We start from the raw sequence: 23,260 nt of genomic DNA, 5'->3' as shown, positions 1-23,260 counted from the left end.
TTGCCAAATGAAAATTTTTTATGAAGTGGTCTAATTAATAATGATGATGGGCTTCCTTGGTGGCGCAGTGGTTGAGAGTCTGCCTGCCAATGCAGGGGACACGGGTTCGAGCCCTGGTCTGGGAAGATCCCACGTGCCGCAGAGCAACTGGGCCCGTGAGCCACAATTACTGAGCCTGCGCGTCTGGAGCCTGTGCTCCGCAACAAGAGAGGCCGCGATAGTGAGAGGCCCACGCACCGCGATGAAGAGTGGCCCCCACTTGCCGCAACTAGAGAAAGCCCTCGTACAGAGACGAAGACCCAACGCAGCCATAAATAAATAATTAAAAAAAAAAATAATGATGATGACGATGATGAAGATGAAAAATGTAGGAGTTGATCATTCAAATGAGTTTTCTTTAATAATTTGCTATTCCTACTCTAGTAGTTTAGAAGTACTTTTGGAAACCAGAGACTGAAATTTCACTTACTTGTAAAACCTTCCTTAGTGAGATGATAGAAAGAAATGAGTGTAAGTCTATTGGTACATCTCCAATCCCTAAACTGATGTAAGGCAGGTATGATAACGAAGGACAAAACTGTTGGAGCTTACGGGAAACCACTGGAAAGATGAGTAAGTCATTTGCTAACACAAGTTCATCGGGACAAACTGCCACAGTTAACAGAACGCCAAGTTATTTAAAAAATCCTTTGCATCCTGGGTCCAACTAGCACTTTGTCCACATATTTAAAGAATTAAATTATAGGCAAATGTTTGAAAATGATAGGAAGTGAAGAAACAGTGTCTTACCTCACCCTTGTACAGTATATTCGAAACTGGGCAAACAACACAGGCGGTACCAGAACCAAACATCTCCCTCACGCGGTTCTCCTCCACGGCTGTGGTCAGGTCGTCCATGGTGAGGTACCTCTCTGACACCTTAAATTCTCCCTGTTTGGAATAGAAATAAAAATAAATATATTTTTAAGGAAAAGGCATACAAAAAATGCCCTGTGGTATGGACCATTCTACTTTACATTCTGACTGAACTCAGATAATGTCATAATTGTCCTTAGAGGGAAAGCTGGAGAGATCGACACCATCTTATTGAGAAACACACTGAGATGCTAAGCAACCTACTCCAAGGTCACAGCATCTTTAAATGAGATGAGCAGAATATAAAATATAAGATCAGCATGATAGAGTATATGGTATGTTTTAATACATGCCTGCTTTTCTGCCTTTTATTTGTTATCATGGCCAACGTCTCACAAGTTCATGCACCCCAAGGGCTACTTAATGTGAATTCTAAACCCTATTTATCATAAGAGAAAATGTATTATTATCTAATATTAATAATTATAGCCACCATTTATCGAGCATCCACCACATGCCACGTTCTCTAATTTTTAAGGTGGGTATTATCATCCCCATTTTACAGATGAGGAAATTAAAGTTCAAGGAGGCTGAGTGACACCCCGAAGGTCACACAGCTAGTAAATGGCAGAAACTGGATTTGAACTCAGGTCTGATAATGACTGGCTCCAAATTTGGTCCTCTTTCTACTGTTTCTTTTATGGAGTAGAAACAGAGACTGAATTTAAATATCTGAAACATTTCATTACTTTAAAACATAGATAGTGTATTTGGACTTTGAGAAATTACATTGTATATTTTTTCTTCCTAAATTCACTGATTCAGTCAACTTTATAGCAGCAATCCTCTTCCTTCTCTCTGATGCTGTATTAGGTTGAGTTTCATCATAGAAAGCTGAACTATTTATTTGCTCAAGGATAGGAAGTGGGAAAAAAAAATCTGATGCTTTTAAGCTATGTTTAAACTATCTGTTTAATACTCATTCTTTAATCTGTTTAACTCTCATTCTCCTGTGTTAGTGGTTAAAGTTCAAAGCTTGTCAGGAGGCTATTTGAATTAAGGGCAACAAAGAATGAATACATTTTTTTTAATAAGATGAGAGTATTTTTTAAAATCTACAAATCCACAACAGATAAAAATGGAAATCACAGACCTTGACAAGGTTCAAAACATTAGAAGAAGAATGCATCATGCTGTAAGTATATTTGGAAGGGTAGGGAAATATGCCTGCAACAGAAATATGGCTTTTTGTAAGTTTCAACCTATCTCAGTCTGCAATTGCAATTAAGTTGTACAAAGGTAAATAAATAAATAAATAAATTCCAGAAAATCAGCCAAGTGAGAACAAGCTGAGTTCTGCGTTGCGGAAAAGAAAAGAAAAGAAAAAAAATCTCTTGTACATAAACAGAATTCTTTTTACTCTGCTTACCCTCACTTATTTTTGGACAATTTCCCCTATCTGGCAAATAGTGGTAACCCCCCGCATGCCTCTTGGCATTTATGTCTCACAGTTTTAAAAATAAATTATAGCTAAGGAGTCAGGAAGAAACTTCCTTCATAATAACCCATGCTAGCAAATCATTTGCGTGGGGGAATTTCCACTTGGAACTTCTCATCAAACCTTCTGTACTTGGTTGATTTTTCTCTTTAATAAAACAAAAATTACTGAGCTTGGAAAATACATCTTTCCAATTGAAAACACAATTAGGACAGGGCAAGCTGTTTGAAATTATACCAACAGTTTGTAAATGTCATGCCCAATGTGCCAGCCAGCATGTGGCAGTTGAGTCTTGTCTACTTCAGGGTTTTGTAGAATTATTTATAGCACATTTTCTCTATTTCCAAAGCCTTTTCCAGAGAAACTGTACTCTCGTAGATGTGTGTGTTTCTAAACATTTGTCCTATTAGCACTGTTTGACCACAGTCTGCTCAAAGCCTTTTCTTGTCCCTTGGAGACCATTTCAATACATGGGTCAAAAGTCCCATCCAGGAACCTTTGCCAGATTAATCAACTCATTCAACATTCATCTTGAATATGCTAAGTCATTTCCAATACCAAATGGTTTAACACACGTGGCTGTGTCACTTGAATCAGAAAGGCTACCGAAAACAACTTTACATTTGCTTGAATGTTTAGATTTTAAAATAAGCATGTATGTGAAATTGGGAGGACAGGGGGCAGGAAGGAGGGAGAAAGAAGGCAGCAAAACTAATAATGTCATGTTAGTAAGCATTTATATGTCAGTAAAATTCTTTAACTTCTAGCACGGTTACACAGGAGTAAATAGAGGAAGGGAAGGACTACGTACCACTGCCATTTGGAAACAACACACTCCAGCTTGAAAAGTTAAAGGCTGGCGAAAAGGAAGCGCTCGTAGGATAAGCCAGATGAGTCGGTAGGAGACACCTGGTATAAAGCTTGAGACTAATACTAGAATACTTCTTCACTAGGATGACCTGCTAAACTAGTTTCTGCCTGCCCTCCCTACAAACAATATTTACTTGATAGTCTCGCCAAGACAGTCCTTCTAGAAGAGTTCTTTTTACTCAAGTTAAGATTTAAAGATTAGACGGCATTGGTTGGAACTACAGGATATTATTTCAACACTAAGCTGGACTTATTTTGATTATTTTTTGTTCCATGCTTATAAAAGTGGTTCATGTCAAAGGCACCCACCCACTTGTGTGCCAGGTCCAGGATGCTCTGCCTCGTCACTCCTGGAAGAATGATGCCATCTAGCGGAGGAGTTGCCAGTTCTTCCTCTGTCAATTAGAAATTGGAATAGTTTCAAACTTTATTAGCCATGCCTTTTATCAACAGCCATTAAAAAAAAAAAGTTTCTTGCAATTTTGCTGGTAATAAACATGAAAAGGAGGTCACTGTTCTGCATTGTCAAATTTTCCAAATCAACTCATACTTCAGGTGGATCCTTATGTTTAAAAAAAAAAAAAAAGCAACAAGAAAGGAAATCAGTCATCCTACCATCTTCAATTTACCCTTCACCTGTGAAAAATGAGATGGCTTCCCACTAACAAACAGTAAGAGTTATAAAATACTCTTAAGAGGAACATTCCTAAGTCAAAATTTACCTTAGTGGATTAAAGCTGGTTAGTAATTAGGATAATGTAGAGAGACCCTTACGCAGAAACACTGGGCATTACCGAACCTTCTATGAATACTGTGGAGAAACCCAGCCCTAAGAGGTGTGCGTGCCCACTCAGGCCATCACTGCTCCCACACGGGCCTTCGACAAGTCTCTCCAGAGTGATTTTCAAGCCTGGTGAAGTATCCACATCAAATATGGAGATGTTGACTTCACCCTCTGAGATTCAGACGTAATGGGCTCAGGCATGTATATGGCTAACAAAGAAATAATAAAGAAAGAAGGCGCTTCCCTGGTGGTGCAGTGGTTAAGAATCCGCCTGCCAATGTAGGGGACACGAGTTCGAGCCCTGGTCCGGGAAGATCCCACATGCTGCGGAGCAACTAAGCCCGTGCGCCACAACTACTGAGCCTGCGCTCTAGAGCCTGCAAGTCACAACTACTGAGCCCGCAAGCCTAGAGCCCGTGCTCTGCAACAAGAGAAGCCACGGCAATGAGAAAGCTGCGTACCGCAACAAAGAGTAGCCCCCGCTCGCCGCAACTAGAGAAAGCCTGCATGCAGCAATGAAGACCCAATGCAGCCAAAAGTAAATAAATAAAATAAATAAATTAAAAAAAAAAAAGAAGGAAAAAAAGAAATTCAAAAAACCCAAAATAACACTCCAAGGGTGACTCACAGACCCAAGGCCCAGACAATGGTCTACTCTGAGAATGACCGCAGACACTCCCAACCGTGGCGAGGGCTGGCATTATGACCAGTCTGCAGGAGTCAGTGTGGTCTGCCGGCCACAAAGCCTCCTTACAGAAGGATGCCTCTAGTACTCAACATCCGCCCTCCTCCTCACCTCTGGCATCCAGGAAGCTGAATCCAGTGAGAAATTCAAACCTTCCACCATCACTTTATATACATGTTGAGCCTTGTAACAGATGATGGGTTGCCCATCACGTGTCTGCAGAGGAATTCACAAGGGATGCTGGAAAGGGCCACCGGGTAGCTAAAGCAGTGTAGAAATCATTCTTTGAGCTCCAAAGCCATTTGATGCAGGCAAAAAAGACTTTAGAAATCACCTAGTGCAATCCTTATTTTATAGACGCAGAAACTGAGGCCCTAAAAACATAAGTGACTTGCCAAGGTTGGTGACACTGGGGGACAGTCAGGACAAGGGCCTAAGTCTCCCAACACTGTGGCCACCGCCCTTTCTTTGGTAAACTGTGGTCTGAGCTCACCCGCTCCATTCTGGCCACATCAGACATCCTCAACAACCCGGCTCTCTGGAAGACCGAAACTCTTATGTTCATTCCTGTGTCCCCAAAACTCAGCAATGTGCCTGGCCCTGAGTGGTATGTAATAAATGTTTTTGAATAAGAAAATAAATGAATAATCCTTTTTGCTAGGATACAGCAGTATGATTTCTTTGAATTTTATTTCTAAAAATCATCTGCCAAAAATCACTTCTCGAAGAAAATTTGTTCTTGGCAATGTTCTTAGGGCCACTTTTTGTCTTGTTTAGAAGTGTCTGTCTCAAAATAAACATGTGTTTTGCAATAGCAAGCTAGCTGGATATATAAATGTATAGATCTATATGTGTGTACAGGTATGCATACACACTGCACACATATAGACAAACACTTCTAGTGTTCCCAAACGGGACCTTTCCTAATACTTGCTGAGCTCTAAGACGGCATAAAGTTAAATGAAAACAGCGGCCCCTCATGTGCAAATGCAGTTTTGTGAAATATATTTAACACCCAAAACTGTAACCACTAGCCTGAGGTCAAGGAACAGAACATCTGCTTCTCTGGTTGCCAGACAGAGATGATGACATGACAACATTTGGGTGAGAAATATTCATTTTCCTTCTGCAACCACAAACATGCTTACAAGAGCCAAAACGGGCTCCAGATTGCTCAACAGGAGGAAAAGAGAGCCTACAAATGAAGCTTGTTCTTGACAGAGAAATCATTTTGGGGAGATGAAGGATTTAGAAGCAATAACAGCGGGATTCATCCGTGACTTCCCAAATTCAAGCACTAATGGGAACCAGGAATACCCCAAACACCATCAGCACAATTCTTCATTCGTTCAACAATATATACTGAGTGTCTAACAGTATCAGTGCCGTTGGCTGTTCTAAGCACTAGGGATACAGCAGTGAACCAAACCGAGGTAACTCCTTGCTTACTTTCTAACAGGCAGAGGCCAACAATTATATTAAATTGTATGTCAGATGATGGAGGCAAAAAAGGGGGAAGGCGATAGGGAGTGCTGGGGGAGAGAGTTTAAGATTTGTATTAAGGTATCCAGGGAAAGCCTTACTGAGAGTGGGGTATGCGGCAAAGCCTTGAAGGAGGGGAGCAAGCAGCCATGCGGGAAGAGTACGCCAAGCAGAGGCGGTGTAAATGCCTCCCAAACCAACTGTGAACTCAACCACAACAACTGAGTCTTACTCTCAAGGTAGCTCCAGTGTCTGGTACAAGATAAAACTGTTTTCTCAACAGTGACTAGCAAGTGTGTGTGTTAAATTACTTATCAACGGAATAAAAAAGGAGAATTCGGGGCCGTGCAACCTTACAACCAGGGCTGCTGTTACTGGAATCAGAACCCACATGAATAGATAACCAACAGGGATCTACTACTGTATAGCACGAGGAACTATACTCAGTATTCTGTAATAACCTATAAGGGGAAAGAATCTGAAAAAGAATATATATATACACACACACACATATATATGTATATATAACTGAATCACTTTGTGGTACACCTGAAACTAACACAACATTGTAAATCAGCTATACTTCAATTTAAAAACAAAAATAAGAGCTCGAGGCTTCTCAGGGCCACCTCATCTCCTTGCATGGCCTTGCAATAAACCTTTCTCTGCTCCAAAAACAAAAACAAGTACAAACAAAACAAAAAACCACATGAGTTTCAGGCCAAGGGCCACAAAACAGTGCACAGCCCTGTGGCAGCCACTTTGTCCCAAAGGAGCAGTGAGAGTGGGTGCTCATGGGAAGAACTCTGTTTTTGGTACAGTTGGGGAAGGGGGTAAGAAAATCAATATTTTTCTGATTTTCAACTCAATATTATTCTTTGTATTTTCCTAAAGCCACGCGGTATAAATCAAAGTTATGGGAGTTGCTTCAAGGTCTTTTTTTTTTTTTTTAAGCCCAAAGGTTATTCCTGACATTCGACTTACTTCTCTCAGAGTACTGTTCAAACATTTATTCCATTTCCTTTCTCCTTCCTTCAAAATTTATCTGATCTGGCAGGTCAACAGCCTCAAACTGAAGGAGGATCTTCACATTAAAACTAAAGTTATCTCAGGCAACCATAACCTGAAGAGTAACTCTTAAGGTCTTGTAGATTTTATAAGAGTCAGAGACAAATTCATTCATTTCTCTTCTGACTTTTAAAAGCCATGGTGGAGGTGGTTCATGATTACTGTTTGCATAAGGGGTCATTTTTCACCAGGACAGTTTCTGGTGTTTCTGGTGAAATCATGTAGCTCTGATTCAGACTGTGCTTAAATCCTGATGTCTCCCATCCATAAATAAGGATGGTGTCACTTCTGTACGATGTAACTGGTTTTGTTTGGGGTTGTGTGGGTTTTCTGGGGGGTGGGGATGCCAGTGGGCAAGTGGAAAGAATGAGTTCAATCAATTTATTATCTCCTAAGTAATACTGCCTGTCCAACACTGGCTGTCAACTTTCAAGCACGGCTTTTGATACAGGTCATAGGAAATAACTCAAATTTAGAAATCACAAATATTCCAGTACAAATTTTGTTTTTCAAGAGTGTCAAGTACAAACAGCAGGTGTGGAAGAACGAGCATGATCTATACCTGGCTTTTCATATGCTAAGGATTACCAATGGTCAACCCCAGGACACGGTGTACTCACTACACCTTCTGTTTATTCTAACTCTGACTGAAATAAAAGGCTCATCTTATAACTCTCTGCAAGTAATGCTCAAATCAGCTCTGAAGTCAGCCACATTTGAATCACCATTTTCCTCTATTTGTAGCCAAATAACAAAAGAGCAATAGAGGCTACTCTAGCTGCTTTAAAATTAAAATTTCATTTAAAATTTTAATTAAAACCAATCCCGAGACTTCACAAGTATTTAGAAACTTATCATTTTACATTTCTAGTCTCAACACTCAGTACTGTGAAATGAACAGCCTAAGAATGTCAACAGGCCTAAAAATGTTCTTAAATTTTTTGACTATTAAAATTCTAATGAAAATAAATGCATATATATGTATTTTTCCCTCCATTATTGGGAAAAATACCATTTAATCTAATACCATAGACTTTGCCAAAATATCACCAAACTGCTGTGGTCTCTGCCAACTAATTAAAAACAATAATCACAAAGACGGATAAAGTGAGCATTCAGGATATTAAAGGTAACAAAGAAGTACTGATTTTTATAGTTGACATATATTAACAGTCTCGAATGAACGAGAATCTAAATACAATACCCAAATAGATCCATCTGTCCTTAAAAATAGTGTTCTTCATTCAAATTGAGCTCCAGAGTAAATCTGGAAGGCTTCTAATGTATTGTCAAAATATGCAGAAAGGGCAATGACTGTTAAATGAATTACAACAAGAGAGTACACTCAATTTCGTATCAGTAGAAACAGTAGACTGTGTTTATTACTACAGCATTTTATACATAGTATATGGTAAATAACCACTGAATTGATCTGAGACCCATCTCCAAATGCAAGGGATTTCAGATAGGAAAAATGATAAGATGGTAAAGGGGATAAGGCAGCATATCTTCAAATTGTGGAGATTTAAATTCCTTCAGTTGGGACTTCCCTGGTGGCGCAGTGGTTAAGAATCCGCCTGCCAATGCAGGGGACACGGGTTCGAGTCCTGGTCCGGGAAGATCCCACATGCCGCGGAGCAACTAAACCCGTGTGTCACAACTACTGAGCCTGCGCTCTAGAGCCCACGTGCCACAACTGCTGAGGCCCGTGCGCCTAGAGCCTATGCTCTGCAGCAGCAGAAGCCACCGCAATGAGAGGCCCGCGCACCGCAGCGAAGAGTAGCCCCCACTCGCCACAACTACAGAAAGCCCACGCGCAGCAACGAAGACCCAATGCAGCCACAAATAAATAAATAAATAAATAAATTAATTCCTTCAGTTGACATCTCAGTAGTAAGTACATCTAAAGCCAAAAAACAGAAACAAAACTCAAAATCTTTATAAATGCTGTAAACTCAAACTCATGTTTACTTGGACAGCAAAAGCACAGAATTTCTTAGATTTTGCAAGCGTGCTACTTATTCTCTTGTTCTAAGGTTCTAGTTCTTTTCTTTCCAGTCCCACTGAAAATGACTGAAAAAGAGCCAAGAGCTGAAATCTGAGTGGATTACCTCCATCTTCATTTATCCAGTAAAGAAAAAGATTCATTGTTCCAACTTCGGTTATCTGATTATCCTCTCCATAGAGCCACAGAACCTGCTGGCACGCGTTATCCATTGCTTCACATTGGGCAAAGAGAGATGAGCCATAATTCCTTTTAAGAAAGAGGAAACATACTGATTATGACGATACTTCAGCCCCTACCTCCCAGTAAGTCTTTAATTCACGTGTGGATGTAGTCAATGTACTATGTTTTTAATAATATATACTCTCTAGTTAACTGCATACTATTAAAGGAAACCCATTAGAGAACCTAAATGGTCTAATTGCACTCATTTGAGAAAGACAGAACAAAGAAAAATCATGGAATTCTAACTTGAAAAGTTAGAACACAGGTAAATAGACAAGTTAACAACAGTTAAAACTTATTGAGTATTTTTTTCACATACCAATCAATTTTACATGAATTATTTCCTTTAAACCCCACACCAACACTGTGAGTTAGCCACGATCATTATTTCCATGGTTCAGATGAGAAACTGAGGCTTAGAGAAGTAACTACTATCAAGTTACAGCTATTAATTAGCAGAACATCAACCCTGTGCTCTGAGACCTTTCAGTATAACCAAGAAACGCCTAATGTCCCATGTCTAAATTCCCTAAAAGGTGAGACAAGATGTTAAAAATCCTGATTTTAACCAAAAGTATTCCAAAAGCCTGTTTTTCTCAACCAGCACTATTCACCTTGGATTACTCAAAATCAAAGGAACATGGCATATCTTCCTGGAATGACAATGTAGTTTAGTAGTTTCTTCATTCATTCATTCATTTGTTACCTGACTCCTAGGAGAAGTTTAAGTAAACCTGTCAGGGGAACACTTTCCTCTGTGAATCAGAGTGTAAGATACAATTGACACTTAACACACACACACACATGGCCCGTGGAGAATAAACTCAAACTACAGAGATAAGAAATTTAAATATCTTGGAATTGACATTTTTTAAGAAGATATATTTTCACAAATGGTCTATCATTTGGAAGGAGAACTGAATTCTAAACTAAACGGAAATATTAACATTCTTTATACCTTAAAATTTCATTTGGAGGGTGGGAGGGAGACGCAAGAGGGAAGAGATATGGGGGACATATGTATATGTATAACTGATTCACTTTGTTATAAAGCAGAAACTAACACACCATTGTAAAGCAATTATGCTCCAATAAAGATGTTAAAAAAAAAAAATTTCATTTGGCATGGGTAGATTCATTCATAACGATGCCTAGCTCTCTCACTGTCCTCATTAATGAGTTCTCCAATTTTATGCTGCTTTAGGAGAAAAGGAAGTAATATTTTAAATTTATATTTTATTAAACTTAAATGGGAAAATTATGGAGTATAATACAAAATATGAATCAATGTTTTAGATAAAACATGAGAGTCCTCAAATAAATGTGATGCTTGCTTGCCTTTCTATGCCTCTGGTTATATAATTCACTTTCCTTGGCTTTCAGAGGATATTAGCAAACAAGTTTGAGAAGCACTGCCATATGACAATCAGGCCTAGGAAATAAACCCTAGACTCACCTCGGACTATGAAGCCCCCAGAAGTACACAGAAATAATCAAACATATAACAATAACTGCTACAAAGCATTAATGTTACCTTCTACAAAATACCCACCTAGGCCTTTTAATGATCTCTTTTACATCTGGGCAAGATTAAAAACTATAGTATTGTCTAAGTCAAAGTGTAAGGCAAGCACAAAAGCCATATATCATAGTGGCTACGTGCCATTCTCATCTGCACACGTACTCTTCCCACTATATTCTCTTTGGCTCTTCCCACGAAGCCAAGTCATTCTGCTTGGGTTGACAATCATAGCATCTTGTCCTGCCACAACTGAACAAAAGGGTGGGCAAGTAACTAAGCTGCTCATAAGTTCTTCTTTGAGTTCATTCACTCATTCATTTTAATGTATGAAACCTGAAAGAGGTATTTTCTCCCTTTGAGAGTAGTGGCAGCTTGTGTGCTAGGACGTAAGCCTGGGTCTACTGTGTCCATAATCACCAGCCTTCAAAGGAGAAGGCATCTGAAGTAGGAGAGCCCTAGGTTAACACATAGCCAGAAGCTATGACAAGAGATGGAGGTAGGATGGAAGCAGAGGGAAAGGGAGGGGAGAGAAATTGGGGAGGAAGCAGCATGGGCAGGACACAGGCAAGGGCAGAAGAAACCTGGCAACAATGATTTGAGCTCCTATTAGTCCACAGCTACCGTCCTACTTACATGAGCCAATCAATCCCTTCTCTGCTTAAGATGGTTTGAGCTGGTTTTCTGACTTGTAACTCAAAGACTATTGACTAATAACTAAACTATTTTAGAAAGCTATGGGAAATAGGCATCATACTATAGGGCTATTGCAATCTGGGGCATGAAGGGGTTTACTCAATCCAAGGTGTTAAGATTCCTTTAAAAGACCCTCAATATGTATACTTCAAAACACAGGTAATAAAATGTAAATTATCGGTCAATCTGGAGATGACACAATTTTGATAAGCAGGAGGCTTTCGTTTTTAATGGCAAATAGGCCATAACTGAGTTAAATCATGAGTACTTTTTAATGAGTATAAACCAGGCTGCAGGGGGAGTCTGGTAGAAAGAGCATGGGTTTGGAGCCAGCAGGCCCAGATGCAGCTCTTTTACTTCTACTATTGGGTTATAAATGAACTAAAGCAAGTCAGTTCATATTTTGCCACACTGAATTCATTTGGCAAGTAAAAATACTTGCTTGATATACTGCATAGATTGTTTGGCAAAAATAAAATAATAAAAGTTAAGAAACAGGCTATATAAGCCTGTTATATCCTAATGGAATTAAGGTTGTTTTTTAATGACTATTTTAATTGACTTTTCTCTAGTTCATAAAATAAAATTGTTGAGACAAACATCTGAAAATAAAGAAACAATTTCTCTCTCCTAAGTATAATGCCCTTTGGTCTGTTCAAAAGCACATGGAGAATTTTCAGTGTGAATATCTAGCCTTTCAAAGAAACTTCTAAAAACAAACATACACTTCTGAGAGTATGGCTGAATCAAAACCATGGCTTCCCAGCATCATAAAGCTACTTGGGCAGGAAAAAGAATTAAAGACCCCAACTGCTTCAGTGCATTGAAAGGAAACGGAGTATTTATTTATAGGTGGTATTTTTTCCCAAACACAAGTGTGTATCAAAATTCTCTCTCAGGACTTCGCTGGTGGCGCAGTGGTTAAGAATCCGTCTGCCAATGCAGGGGACACGGATTTGATCCCTGGTCTGGGAAGATCCCACATGCTATGGGGCAACTAAGCCCGTGCACCAAAACTACTGAGCCTGAGCCACAACTACTGAAGCCCGCGCGCTCTGGGGCCCGTGTGCTGCAACTACTGGGCCCGCCTGCTGCAACTACTGAAGCCCGTGCACCTAGAGCCTGTGCTCTGCAATAAGAGAAGCCACCGCAATGAGAAGCCCACGCACCGCAATGAGGCGTAGCCCCCACTCGCCGCAACTAGAGAAAGCCCGCGCGCAGCAATGAAGACCCAGGCAACCAAAAAAAAAAAAATTCTCTCTCAGGTGTAAACTGTATTATTAATGGCCACAGGGCAATTGATACCTTGGTAATATATTTGGGTTTCCTCCCACGTGCTGCCAATATTCAGAAGAGAAACACATGTTCTTGGAGGAAAGAGAAAAATGAAAAAGTGGGAAAACTGTCTACATGGAAAAAATTTTAATATAATTTTAAATAGAATCTGGGAGATGGAAATATTAAATACATCCTTCCCAAAGAGTAAATTCTATTGTATGAAATCCAACTGATTGCTCCTAAGATAAAGAGAGTCCTGGAGATGAAACAAGAAAGAAAGCCTTACAATAGAAACTACTGTCTGTTGAGAGGGTACCACCTACCAGGCAGGGTACTAAGTACTTAACCCCATTATTTCAATGAATTGTCTCAACACAGCCCTAGACTTTATTATACTTTTGAGGACCTGAAGGAAGAGAGGACTTAATTGTACAAGATTACGCAGATGTGTGACGTGCATGACTATGTATGTGTACGACTCTCAGATATCTGATTCCCAAGTCCACTCTGGTAACTGCTAGGTTCTAACACCACACTTGCTGAGAGCTCCCTATATGCTAGCCAGGGTCCTATGCACTTTATATTATCTCGCTTCATCCTCACAGGTAAAGTGGGCATTATTACCCTGACTTTATAAATGAGGAAACTGAGGCTTAGACAAGTAACATGCCCAAGGCAGTTAGGTTTTTGAGCCAGGTCCTTCTGACTTCAAAGCTTGCATTCAAATGCAGAATGAGAATATAAGGAAAAAAGTAGGAAAATTAAGATGGAGAGAGAGAGAGGCCTGAATCAGTCCAAATTAACTAAGAAATTGCCTGGGAATCAAGATGTTCCTCTGATGAAAGACTGACTTCTAGCTCAGTGCTTCTCAAGATTAGCTGCACAATAAAAATAACCCTGATGCTCAGGCTATCTGCCAGACCAGCTAAACCAGAATCTCTAACAGGGGGAGCCAGACATCACTCAGTGGCAAAGCTCCTCCAGGTGACTTCAATTTGCACCCACAGGTGAGAACCACTGTGCTAGAACTCTCCTTCAACCGTGTGCCACTGTTACTTTTCTCACTAACGTACACTTAGAAATAAAAGGATAATATTATCTCTGATGGCTTCAAAACAGTGAAATAATCTTAGAATTAAATATATATATATATATATATATATACTCTCCTCTTCCTTCCTCCGATTCACTGAGATAGAAAGCAGAAAGTTCTTGAGCTTATGAAAATCAATAGCTATTTAATAAATACTAATTGATTTAAAAAAAAAAAGCTTAGAAGGTAACTATTAAATTAATTATGTTTAGAAAAGAGCAATAATACACAAATCTAAGGTTCCTGACAAAAGTCTTTGTCAACTAAACCGGATGATGGTAAATGCAAAATCCTTTGTTTCCCTTGGACTCCTCCAGGTGGGAAGGACAAGAGTAGAGAGCTTTGGAACTTCTTGGAAACAACAGGCGTGTGTGGGACAAGTCCATTCTTTGGTTCCTGCCTGCCCTCTTGCCATTTTTCCTTTTACTTATGAGATCTAGTACTCTCTCCTCTAAGAGATTTCAAGTCAACTTCCACAGACCCTGGTCCAACTGAGCTTAACTATTAATTTATTTTATAATTGACTTTATTTTTTAGAGCAGTTTCAGGTTTACAGAAAAACCGAGCAAAAAATAGAGCTCCTATATACCCTTACTCCCCAACTTCAGTTTCCCCGCTATTAACATCTTGCACTAGTGCTGTATACTTGTTATAATTGATGAGCCAATATTGATACACTAGGTGTACATAGTAACACTGGGGCTCACTCCTTGTGTTGTACAGAAAGTTTGTTTGTTTATTTGTTTTTTTGGCCGAGCTTCGTGTTATGTGGGATCCCAGTTCCCCGACCAAGGATCGAACCCGCGCCCCCAGCAGTGGAAGCATGGAGTCTCAACCACTGGACTGCCAGGGAAGTCCCAGAAAGTATTAATTTTTAATTGCCCTTTAGTGATCATATATTCTGTGAGACTGCATTATATCTTCTTTATAACAAATAATCTGCCTAGACACCAAACTAAAGATTTCCCTCCAATTTCTCAGTGTTCCCATGTTAACTTTTCCCTAAGCAGGTAGGGGGAGCTAGAGAGCAAGGTTTAAAGAAGAGAAACTTTTAAGTTATTATCTCTTCATCAAGATTGTTGCTTCACTGCACTCTAAGAGAAGTTTTCATAGAGTAATACAGATGGTATGCAGTGGTGCATATGCATACGCTCTGTGAAGAAGTCTGAACAAGTAAAAAAGACATCAAGAGAGCAAACAACAGTAGTTTTGGACCTGGCTAGCCTAGGACATAGTCAGGAAGCCGTGCTCTAGCGCAGAAGGAAAAAAGTGACTTCTCTAGTTTAATGGGCCCCAACAGGGTTTCTCTAACCCCTTGAGGGAATGCAGTTATGAGGGAATACCAACAGGGATGACAGGACACAGAATTTTGTCAACATGCTTATTTTTTTGGTAGAAAAGAAGGAAATAAAGTCTATGGAGGGGTCAAAGCCAGCTGTCAATGTCTCTCTGGCATCCCAGCAGCACATCCTTCAATTCTGCCAGGGCTCCATGAATCTACATTTTGTAACAGGGCCCAGAAGACGGTCACTGAGTCACCTTGCGGGCCTGCTGCTGCCCTGGGTGTGTGATACACACAAAGGAAGAGCCATGCTGGTTAATCCAGCAATTCTTGTTCACCCATCAGGGCATGCCCGATTCACGGCCAAGTCCACCCCTGAATTTGTCTAACACTTGCAAATGCTCTTTTATTTCCAGCCAGCTACATATGGCCTATGTGACTGGCCTGACCAAGCCAAAGCAGGGCTATCCCTCAGCCAGTTGGCAGCAGGTATGTCTACAATCTGTGGCAATGAAGACAGCACTTCAGTGAAGCAGGCATCGTCCCCAGACAGGACTCCTTGGAGCCAACTGGGAGTTTGGGCCCCAGCACCAGATGCTCTTGAATGTCAACTTTCAGCCTGTGGCCAGGGACCAGCATCCAGGGGTAGTTCATTCAAAGCACTGCTTTTATTCCTGGTTTAGTTACTTTAGCTCTTGCCTATATATAACAGTCAATGTTTCTCCCTTACGAGGGGGCCACAGAGGTTATCCTTTAAACAACTAGCACATTCAAAACACTGAAAACTAAACACAGAATAAAAATGAGTATTACAATGTAAATACTAATATATGTACTTGTATTGAAGTGAAATGGCAATAACTAAATGGGCATGAGGGACTCTTTCCTTTAGACAGAAACACAGACTGACTTACCCTCCCATCTTGCAGTCCCCGGTCCCACCTTTCCAGGCTCTTACGTACTTCGGATTGGCCCACAGGGACACTGGATTAAAGCTTCCACTTGAAAAATAAGGTCCCACTGGGCTCAAGATTACAAACAGCAGGGCTTTAGTAGGCTTCTTGACTCCCAGAGAAGGCTGCAATAAAGCAAAAGTACACACAACTGTTAACTTAAAATGCAGACACCAGTCTCAAAGCCTAGAACAGATCTGTAACAATCTCCCAGAAGGGCCTACGGACAGCTGTTACTTCTAAAGTTGAGTCACACAAAGCCCGATGGTCTTCTCTTTCAAGAAGAAAACACCGAGAATGGGGGTACTTCGATTCCATTTTGCTTTTTGCTTTCTGAGTTAAGATTTTAAAGGAAAAGCAAATTTATCAACTTTTTAAATAGTAGCCTTTTTCAGAGGATTATATTTTTAACAACTAGCCATATAACACCTTTCAGTGTTGCATTGATTGGGAACTGAAAAAGGGAAGAATCTAGACATGATTTCAGTCTTTGGGGGTGAAACCTAGTATTTGCTTCTCTAACTTGCTCTTCTGCTTCTGACTGCTGACTGCTTCACGCCAGTGCCTCCAGCAGGCAGTGGGCTTGGGGGAATGTGCCACTAGCACAGCTGACAGTGAGAGACAGCAGACAGCAAGAGTGTAGCTGCAGTAGAAGCAAAGACACCAGACAAGATAAATCCCCCCCAAAAAGACAAGAGGATGACGGACTCAGGAATTTGTGTCAGGAATGACAAAGATAGAAAATGGCCTTTCCCACCAATACTGGAAAATCACAAGCCAACGATGCGAAATCATACAAATTCCTCCAGCACAGAAGCAGTTATAAGTAATTACTGCCAGTTGTTTTTTAAGGAGGAAAACTGAGAGACTGAAAAGTTTTGAGGGCTACGTATTATAAAGGCAAAAAAGGCCACTGGGCTATCCTGTGCAATTCAAGACCACACGAGTAAGAAAACAAGTCAGGGCTATTACATTAAGTATTGGGATATAAAATACTTGTGTCTAGTCTTCAAAAGGAACCTGGTCTGCCTGGATGGGGTAGTAGTCTGGCGTGGAAATAATGAGAGGAGACTCAGTGCCCCTGATTTTGTGGCTTTTGTAATATTCGATGAAACTGACTGAAAGTGGACCTAGGGATATATTTTTTTCTGAATTTCAATTAAATCTCCTCCTCCGCTACCTATTAGCTCAAGGCCCCTCACCCACTACTTGTGCCCAGATCATCAAGAATCAGGTAGGTAAAATATCCGTGAGCAGAATAAAATGTGATTGTATATGTGCACACTGATGCCATCGGAAAGGCGTAGGAAATGGGAAGCTGAGTCCATTCACACTCATGTGAATGTGAGGACCACGCAGGGCTTGGCTGGCCCCAGAGCAAACGGATTATAGGTGACGGATAACTGAGTTAAAGAAATGAGTCAGCAAGCGACCACAGGTTTTGGTTTTTTGCTCATTTGTCTGTTCTTTAATGGGGGCTAAAGAGGACACCCCTACATGGGAAGAATGAGGAGCCTTAAACTCCATTTGCCTTTTTTGGTTTCGTTATTTGGAAAAGAAATCCTCAGAATAACACACACATCTGCCTTTCTTCCCAACTTTGATAAAAATTGACTATCTTATCTCTGCACTTTTATTTACCTATCAGTTAAGTAAGTACACTTCATATCAGGGATGCTTTGAAGCTTAATATTTAAAAAAATTTTTTTATTGACCACTGTAATGAGGAATTAAGCTTCTCAACATAGTTTAGAAATACAATATGCAGGACACATCTCAGTAATTTACCTAGCTTCTAATGTTCTAAATAAAATAGCTTATTTCTGGACAAGCTGATAAGCATTTTATTAGATACCACACGAATGCCTGGACTTTTCTCACTCACGTATTTTTTGCAACCTACACACTATTAAAAAAAGTAACAGGGACTTCCCTGGTGGTCCAGTGGTTAAGACTCCACGCTCCCAATGCAGGGGACCCGGGTTCGATCCCTGGTCAGGGAACTAGATCCCGCATGCCGCAACAGAGATGCCACACACCACAACTAAGACCCAGCACAGCCAAATAAATAAATAAATAAATATTTTTAAAAAAGTAACAGTAACTCATCATCATGGAAATATTTTTCAGAGATAAATTTCATCTTATCCATTTCCTTCCCCTCATTTAATTGACAGGTAAACTTGCATTTATTCCACTAGGTGGTAGTAGAGAGAGCACAGATGGAAAACAGAATAACATGCATTAATTCTATTTCTAGAAAAGAGTATCTTGATAAACCTTTAAGCAATACTTTTACTCTTAGCAAGCAGGTAAATAATAGACAAGAGTTTTTCAATGCTGAGAAAAAAATGTGTTTATGTGTACTAACATTTTATTTTCTGAAATTTAAGCAAGATCAACTCATGTTTTACAAGCACTTCAAGTACTGGTGTTGATCATAGCTCAGTCACCTTCATCCTTAAATGATTATTTATGTCAAATGTCTTTTCATGAAAAGAACTGTGACTTTACTGAAAATGGTCACACTGCTTCATGAGCAAGAATAAGTAAAATGTAACTTTATGGATCAGGAAGGGAACTTGGTGATTAGGTCTGCTTCTACCCTCAAGGAACCATTATTTGTTCCTTTTTCTTAATTCTCCCTTCTTTCATGGAAAGCAATTTAAATTCTGCACTACTCCTACAATTAAGAGTAGTTTATGATAGTATAATATTAATCAAACGGGACTTCCCTGGTGACGCAGTGGTTAGGAATCCACCTGCCAACACATGGGACGGGTTCAATCCCTGGTCCAGGAAGATCCCACACGCCGTGGAGCAACTAAGCCCGTGCACCACAACTACTGAGCCTGTGCTCTAGAGCCCGCGAGCCACAACTACTTAAGCCCAGGCACCTAGAGCCCAAGCTCCGCAACAAGAGAAGCCACCGCAAAGAGAAGCCTGCGCACCACAATGAAGAGTAGCCCCCGCTCGCCGCAACTAGAGAAAGCCCGTGTGCAGCAACAAAGACCCGACACAGCCAAAAATAAATAAATAAATAAATTTATTTTTTTAAAAAATTAATCAAATGGCAATGAACAAAATTCTATGATGACAAGGTCAGGCTTCTGATGAAATAAAACAAAAGCCACATAAATAAAAATACAGATAATAACAGCTGTTAAGTTACGTAGACCAGTTCCAATGTCTTATTTTGATTGATTTTTAAAAATTCTTCTCTACTAGTTTCTTGGATTATTTCAGTAAATAAGGAATTGAAAGGGGCTTTTAAGAAACCCCAGGGAGGACTTCCCTGGTGGCGCAGTGGTTAAGAATCAGCCTGCCAACACACGGGACACGGGTTCAATCCCTGGTCCAGGAAGATCCCACATGCCATGGAGCTACTGAGCCCGTGTGCTGCAACTACTGAAGCCCATGCAACTAGGGCCCATGCTCCGCAACAAGAGAAGCCACCTCAATGAGAAGCCCACACACAGCAAGGAAGAGTAGCCCCTGCTTGCCACAACTAGAGAAAGCCCACGCACAGCAACGAAGACCCAACACAGCCAAAAAAAAAAAAAGATATTTATTTAAAAACAAACAAAAAGAAACCCCAGGGAAAATGATGTATATAAAATCTCAGATGAAAAGTTTATAATGTCTCAAGGGACCACATGAAGTTGAAATTCTGATGTGTTCAAAAAAATACTCTTTTTACTTTGTAAGTTATACCTCACAAATGACAAATAAATATATGTATGTATACATAAGGGTATTAAATATGTGTATATTTTTCACAGAATAACAGGACAATTGGGTGTGATGCAAAATAAAGATACATTTCATAGTGGAAATTACCCCTTCTGTCTGTGTCAGTCAGAAAATTACTTTATAAAAAGGCAGGATTCCAGAGGTGGTCTGACAGCAGCGGCCACTCAGCGAGCTGAGAAAGGTACTATTTACTAGTTTGTGTTTTGGCCTGGAAGGCAGAGAAGCACAGCAGCCATGAGGAGGCTAGAGAACAATTCTGCCAGGCAAGGCAAGTAAGAGACAGAAGAAAAAACATAATTAGAAATAACAGGGGAACATTTTTCAAAGAGAACAGAACTTTCTGGGGCATCCAAATCACTTTTTTTTTTTTTTGATCCAAAGAATAGCCTAATTAAAAGAAAAAAAAAATTCTACCAGTTCTTAAGAAAGAAGATTAGTTAAGAGGGGAAAATGATAAAGAACATCAGACTAACAGGTCCATGTGGGGCCTTGAGTGTGAATGTGTTTGTAGGAAAAACTAGTTGGTTTGGTTTAAGATTAAAAAAATAATTAACGATCCTCAATAATTACACAGTACTTTTTGGTTTCTGAGACATTCCACAGCCATTATCTCAGAAAATCCAACAATCCAGGAAGTTAAGGGTTATAATTCCTATTTTTAAGTTGAAGAAACTGAGGCTCAAATGATTCACCCAAAGTTTCAGTTATTAAGCTCTACGTCTTCTACTCTTAGTCCAGAGCTCTTTTTCGATATGAGTTTGATAAAACAAAAAAAACAAAAACCAGTGAAATTCCCAGGATTTCCTAACGTGAAGAGAGTTCAAACCAGACCTTCCTTCTACCCTCAGCCTTCACCACAGCCCTCATACTCTAGGCAACCCATGCTCAAACCATACAGAACCCTTCAGATTCCTCAATTTCCTACTCAAAATGTATACATTGAAGCCCTGACCCCCATTGTGAATGCATTTGGAGATAAGGCTTTTAAGGAGGTAACTGAGGTTAAATGAGTCAAAAGGATGGGCCCCTAATCCTGTCAGCCTGGAGACCCTAGAGTAAGTGCACCCTGCTCCCTCCCGCACCCACCTTCCTCCCCCCACACAGAGGAAACACCCTGTGGGGCGCAGTGACAAAGTGGACATATACAAGCCACGAAGCGAGGCTTCACCAGAAATCCACCCTGTTGGCACTTTGATATTGGACTTCCAGCCTCCAGAACTGTGAGGAAATAAATTCTGGTGTTTAAGACACCTAATCTTTGTATTCTGTCATGGCAGCCCAAGCCGACTAAGACATCCCCTCTCTGGACTTCCCTGGTGGCGCAGTGGTTAAGAATCCACCTGCCAGTGCAGGGGACACAGGTTCGAGCCCTAGTCCGGGAAGATGCCACATGCCATGGAGCAACAAAACCCATGCGCCACAACTACTGAGCCTGTGCTCTTGAGCCCGCAAGCCACAACTACGGAAGCCCGCGTGCCTAGAGCCCCTGCTCCACAAGAGAAGCGCAATGCAAAGCCCGCGCACCGCAACGAAGAGCAGCCCCCACTCGCCGCAACTAGAGAAAGCACGCACGCAGCAAGGAAGACCCAACGCAGCCAAAAATAAATAAATAAAATTAAAAAAAAAAAAGATTATACTTGCCCCCAATGAATTGTATTGACATCCTTGTCGAACTAAATTACCATAAAAAACAAAAACAAAAACAGAAACAAGACAGGAGAGCACTTATTAGCTCCCGTCCGAGTTACCACAACAAGCACTCTTATTCAACCAGGCCCCATTTCTTCACCACACTGACCTACATCTATCAACACATTCATTCCGTGGGCCTGACACTCCCACAAGCTCCATGAGACACTGAGTTCCGTGAAGGCAGGGAGGTGGCATCCCTAGAACAGCACAGTAACCAGTGCAAAAGAGATGCTACAGCACAGAGGCAAGAACACAGGGGTTCTGACTTCACCTCTGTGGGCCTCAGTTTCCTCATCTCTAAAGTGATGCCAGCGGCACCTACCCACAGGGCTGCTGTCAGTCAGTGCAGGGATAGCACCAAGCATAGTGCCTGGCACTTAGGAGAACTTCACAATGCCAGGTGATGGGGGTGATGACAGACTGGACCACTGTGTTTCATCAGAGAGAACCAGGACCTCCCTGAAAGGCAGCAGGACTTTCTTGGGATTGGCCTACGGCATCTTTCAGGGAAACAGTAACTCTTTCAGCAATTCCCTAGGTTGCATATTTTCAAACTGCTCATTGCAGTATCATATAAGGAAGCAGGGAAATGGAATCCCAGTAAAGGAACTAGGACAAGGTGTGGTTAGTGCCCAGCGTGGGGAACTCTGCAGCAGTGAGAAGGGATGGACTGGATCTACACATAGTAACCTGGATAGAAATGAGAAACACAGCACAGAGGGAAAACGTTAAGAGACACCATGAGATGTGTAAGACAAAATCATTTATATAAATTAAAATTACAGGCATCCAAGGTAATAAGAGATACTTAAAACCCATATAAACCAAAAGAATATCCATTCAATACATAAGAATGATTTCCAATGGCGGAAGAGGAGTTGAGAGTAGGGAAGATAAAAGGGAATTAAAAAACAAAGAGAGGGCCCCCCTTCTACCCCGTGATGGTAAGTGCTATGAACTGAGGGGTATCATTATTTTATTTTTTAATAAATTTATTTATTTTATTTATTTATTTTTGGCTGCATTGGGTCTTTGTTGCTGCGTGCGGGGGGCTACTCTTCATTGCGGTGAGCGGGCTTCTCATTGCAGTGGCTTCTCTTGTTGCGGAGCATGGGCTCTAGGCGTGTGGGCTTCAGTAGTCGTGGCTCATGGGCTCTAGAGCACAGGCTCAGTGGTTGTGGCGCATGGGCTTAGTGGCTCCGAGGCATGTGGGATCTTCCTAGACCAGGGATCGAACCCGTGTCCCCTGCATTGGCAGGTGGATTCTTAACCACTGCGCCACCAGGGAAGCCCTGAGGGGTATCATTATTAACCATGTGCACCAACACTCCAAAAAAATAAAAACAAAGAGAATAAAAACAATTTTCCCCTGTAATAATGTTGAAATGGGCAAGAAAAGCCTCAAGAGGATGTCCATTGTTAAGAGAGGCCTGATAATAGCAAGCTGATCATCAAAGACTAAAATCAATAGAGACAAGCTGTATCTCTAAAAACAGATAATTGAGGTTTGAAGATACTAAAA

The 23,260-nt window shown here is 40.7% G+C and overlaps 1 protein-coding gene across 6 annotated transcripts in view; it reads right to left on the bottom strand.

Annotated features, from left to right (window-relative positions):
• The window catches only part of BCAT1 (branched chain amino acid transaminase 1), a 111,154-nt gene that overhangs the window by 18,796 nt on the left and 69,098 nt on the right, over positions 1 to 23,260 (bottom strand). For 5 of the 6 annotated variants that reach the window (XM_057556666.1, XM_007194846.2, XM_057556667.1 and 2 more), the window contains 4 exons: positions 16,255 to 16,418; positions 9,354 to 9,496; positions 3,533 to 3,618; positions 790 to 930 (listed from right to left, as the gene is read on the bottom strand). In XM_057556666.1, the coding sequence (XP_057412649.1) occupies positions 790 to 930; positions 3,533 to 3,618; positions 9,354 to 9,496; positions 16,255 to 16,418 (534 nt within the window). The remainder of the gene's footprint in view (positions 1 to 789; positions 931 to 3,532; positions 3,619 to 9,353; positions 9,497 to 16,254; positions 16,419 to 23,260) is intronic. The other variant, XM_057556665.1, reaches the window with a different exon arrangement.

This window comes from Balaenoptera acutorostrata, chromosome 11 (assembly GCF_949987535.1).
Source record: "Balaenoptera acutorostrata chromosome 11, mBalAcu1.1, whole genome shotgun sequence".
NCBI classification, from domain to species: Eukaryota; Metazoa; Chordata; class Mammalia; order Artiodactyla; family Balaenopteridae; genus Balaenoptera; species Balaenoptera acutorostrata.
This window is presented reverse-complemented; position numbering and strand designations above follow the sequence as displayed.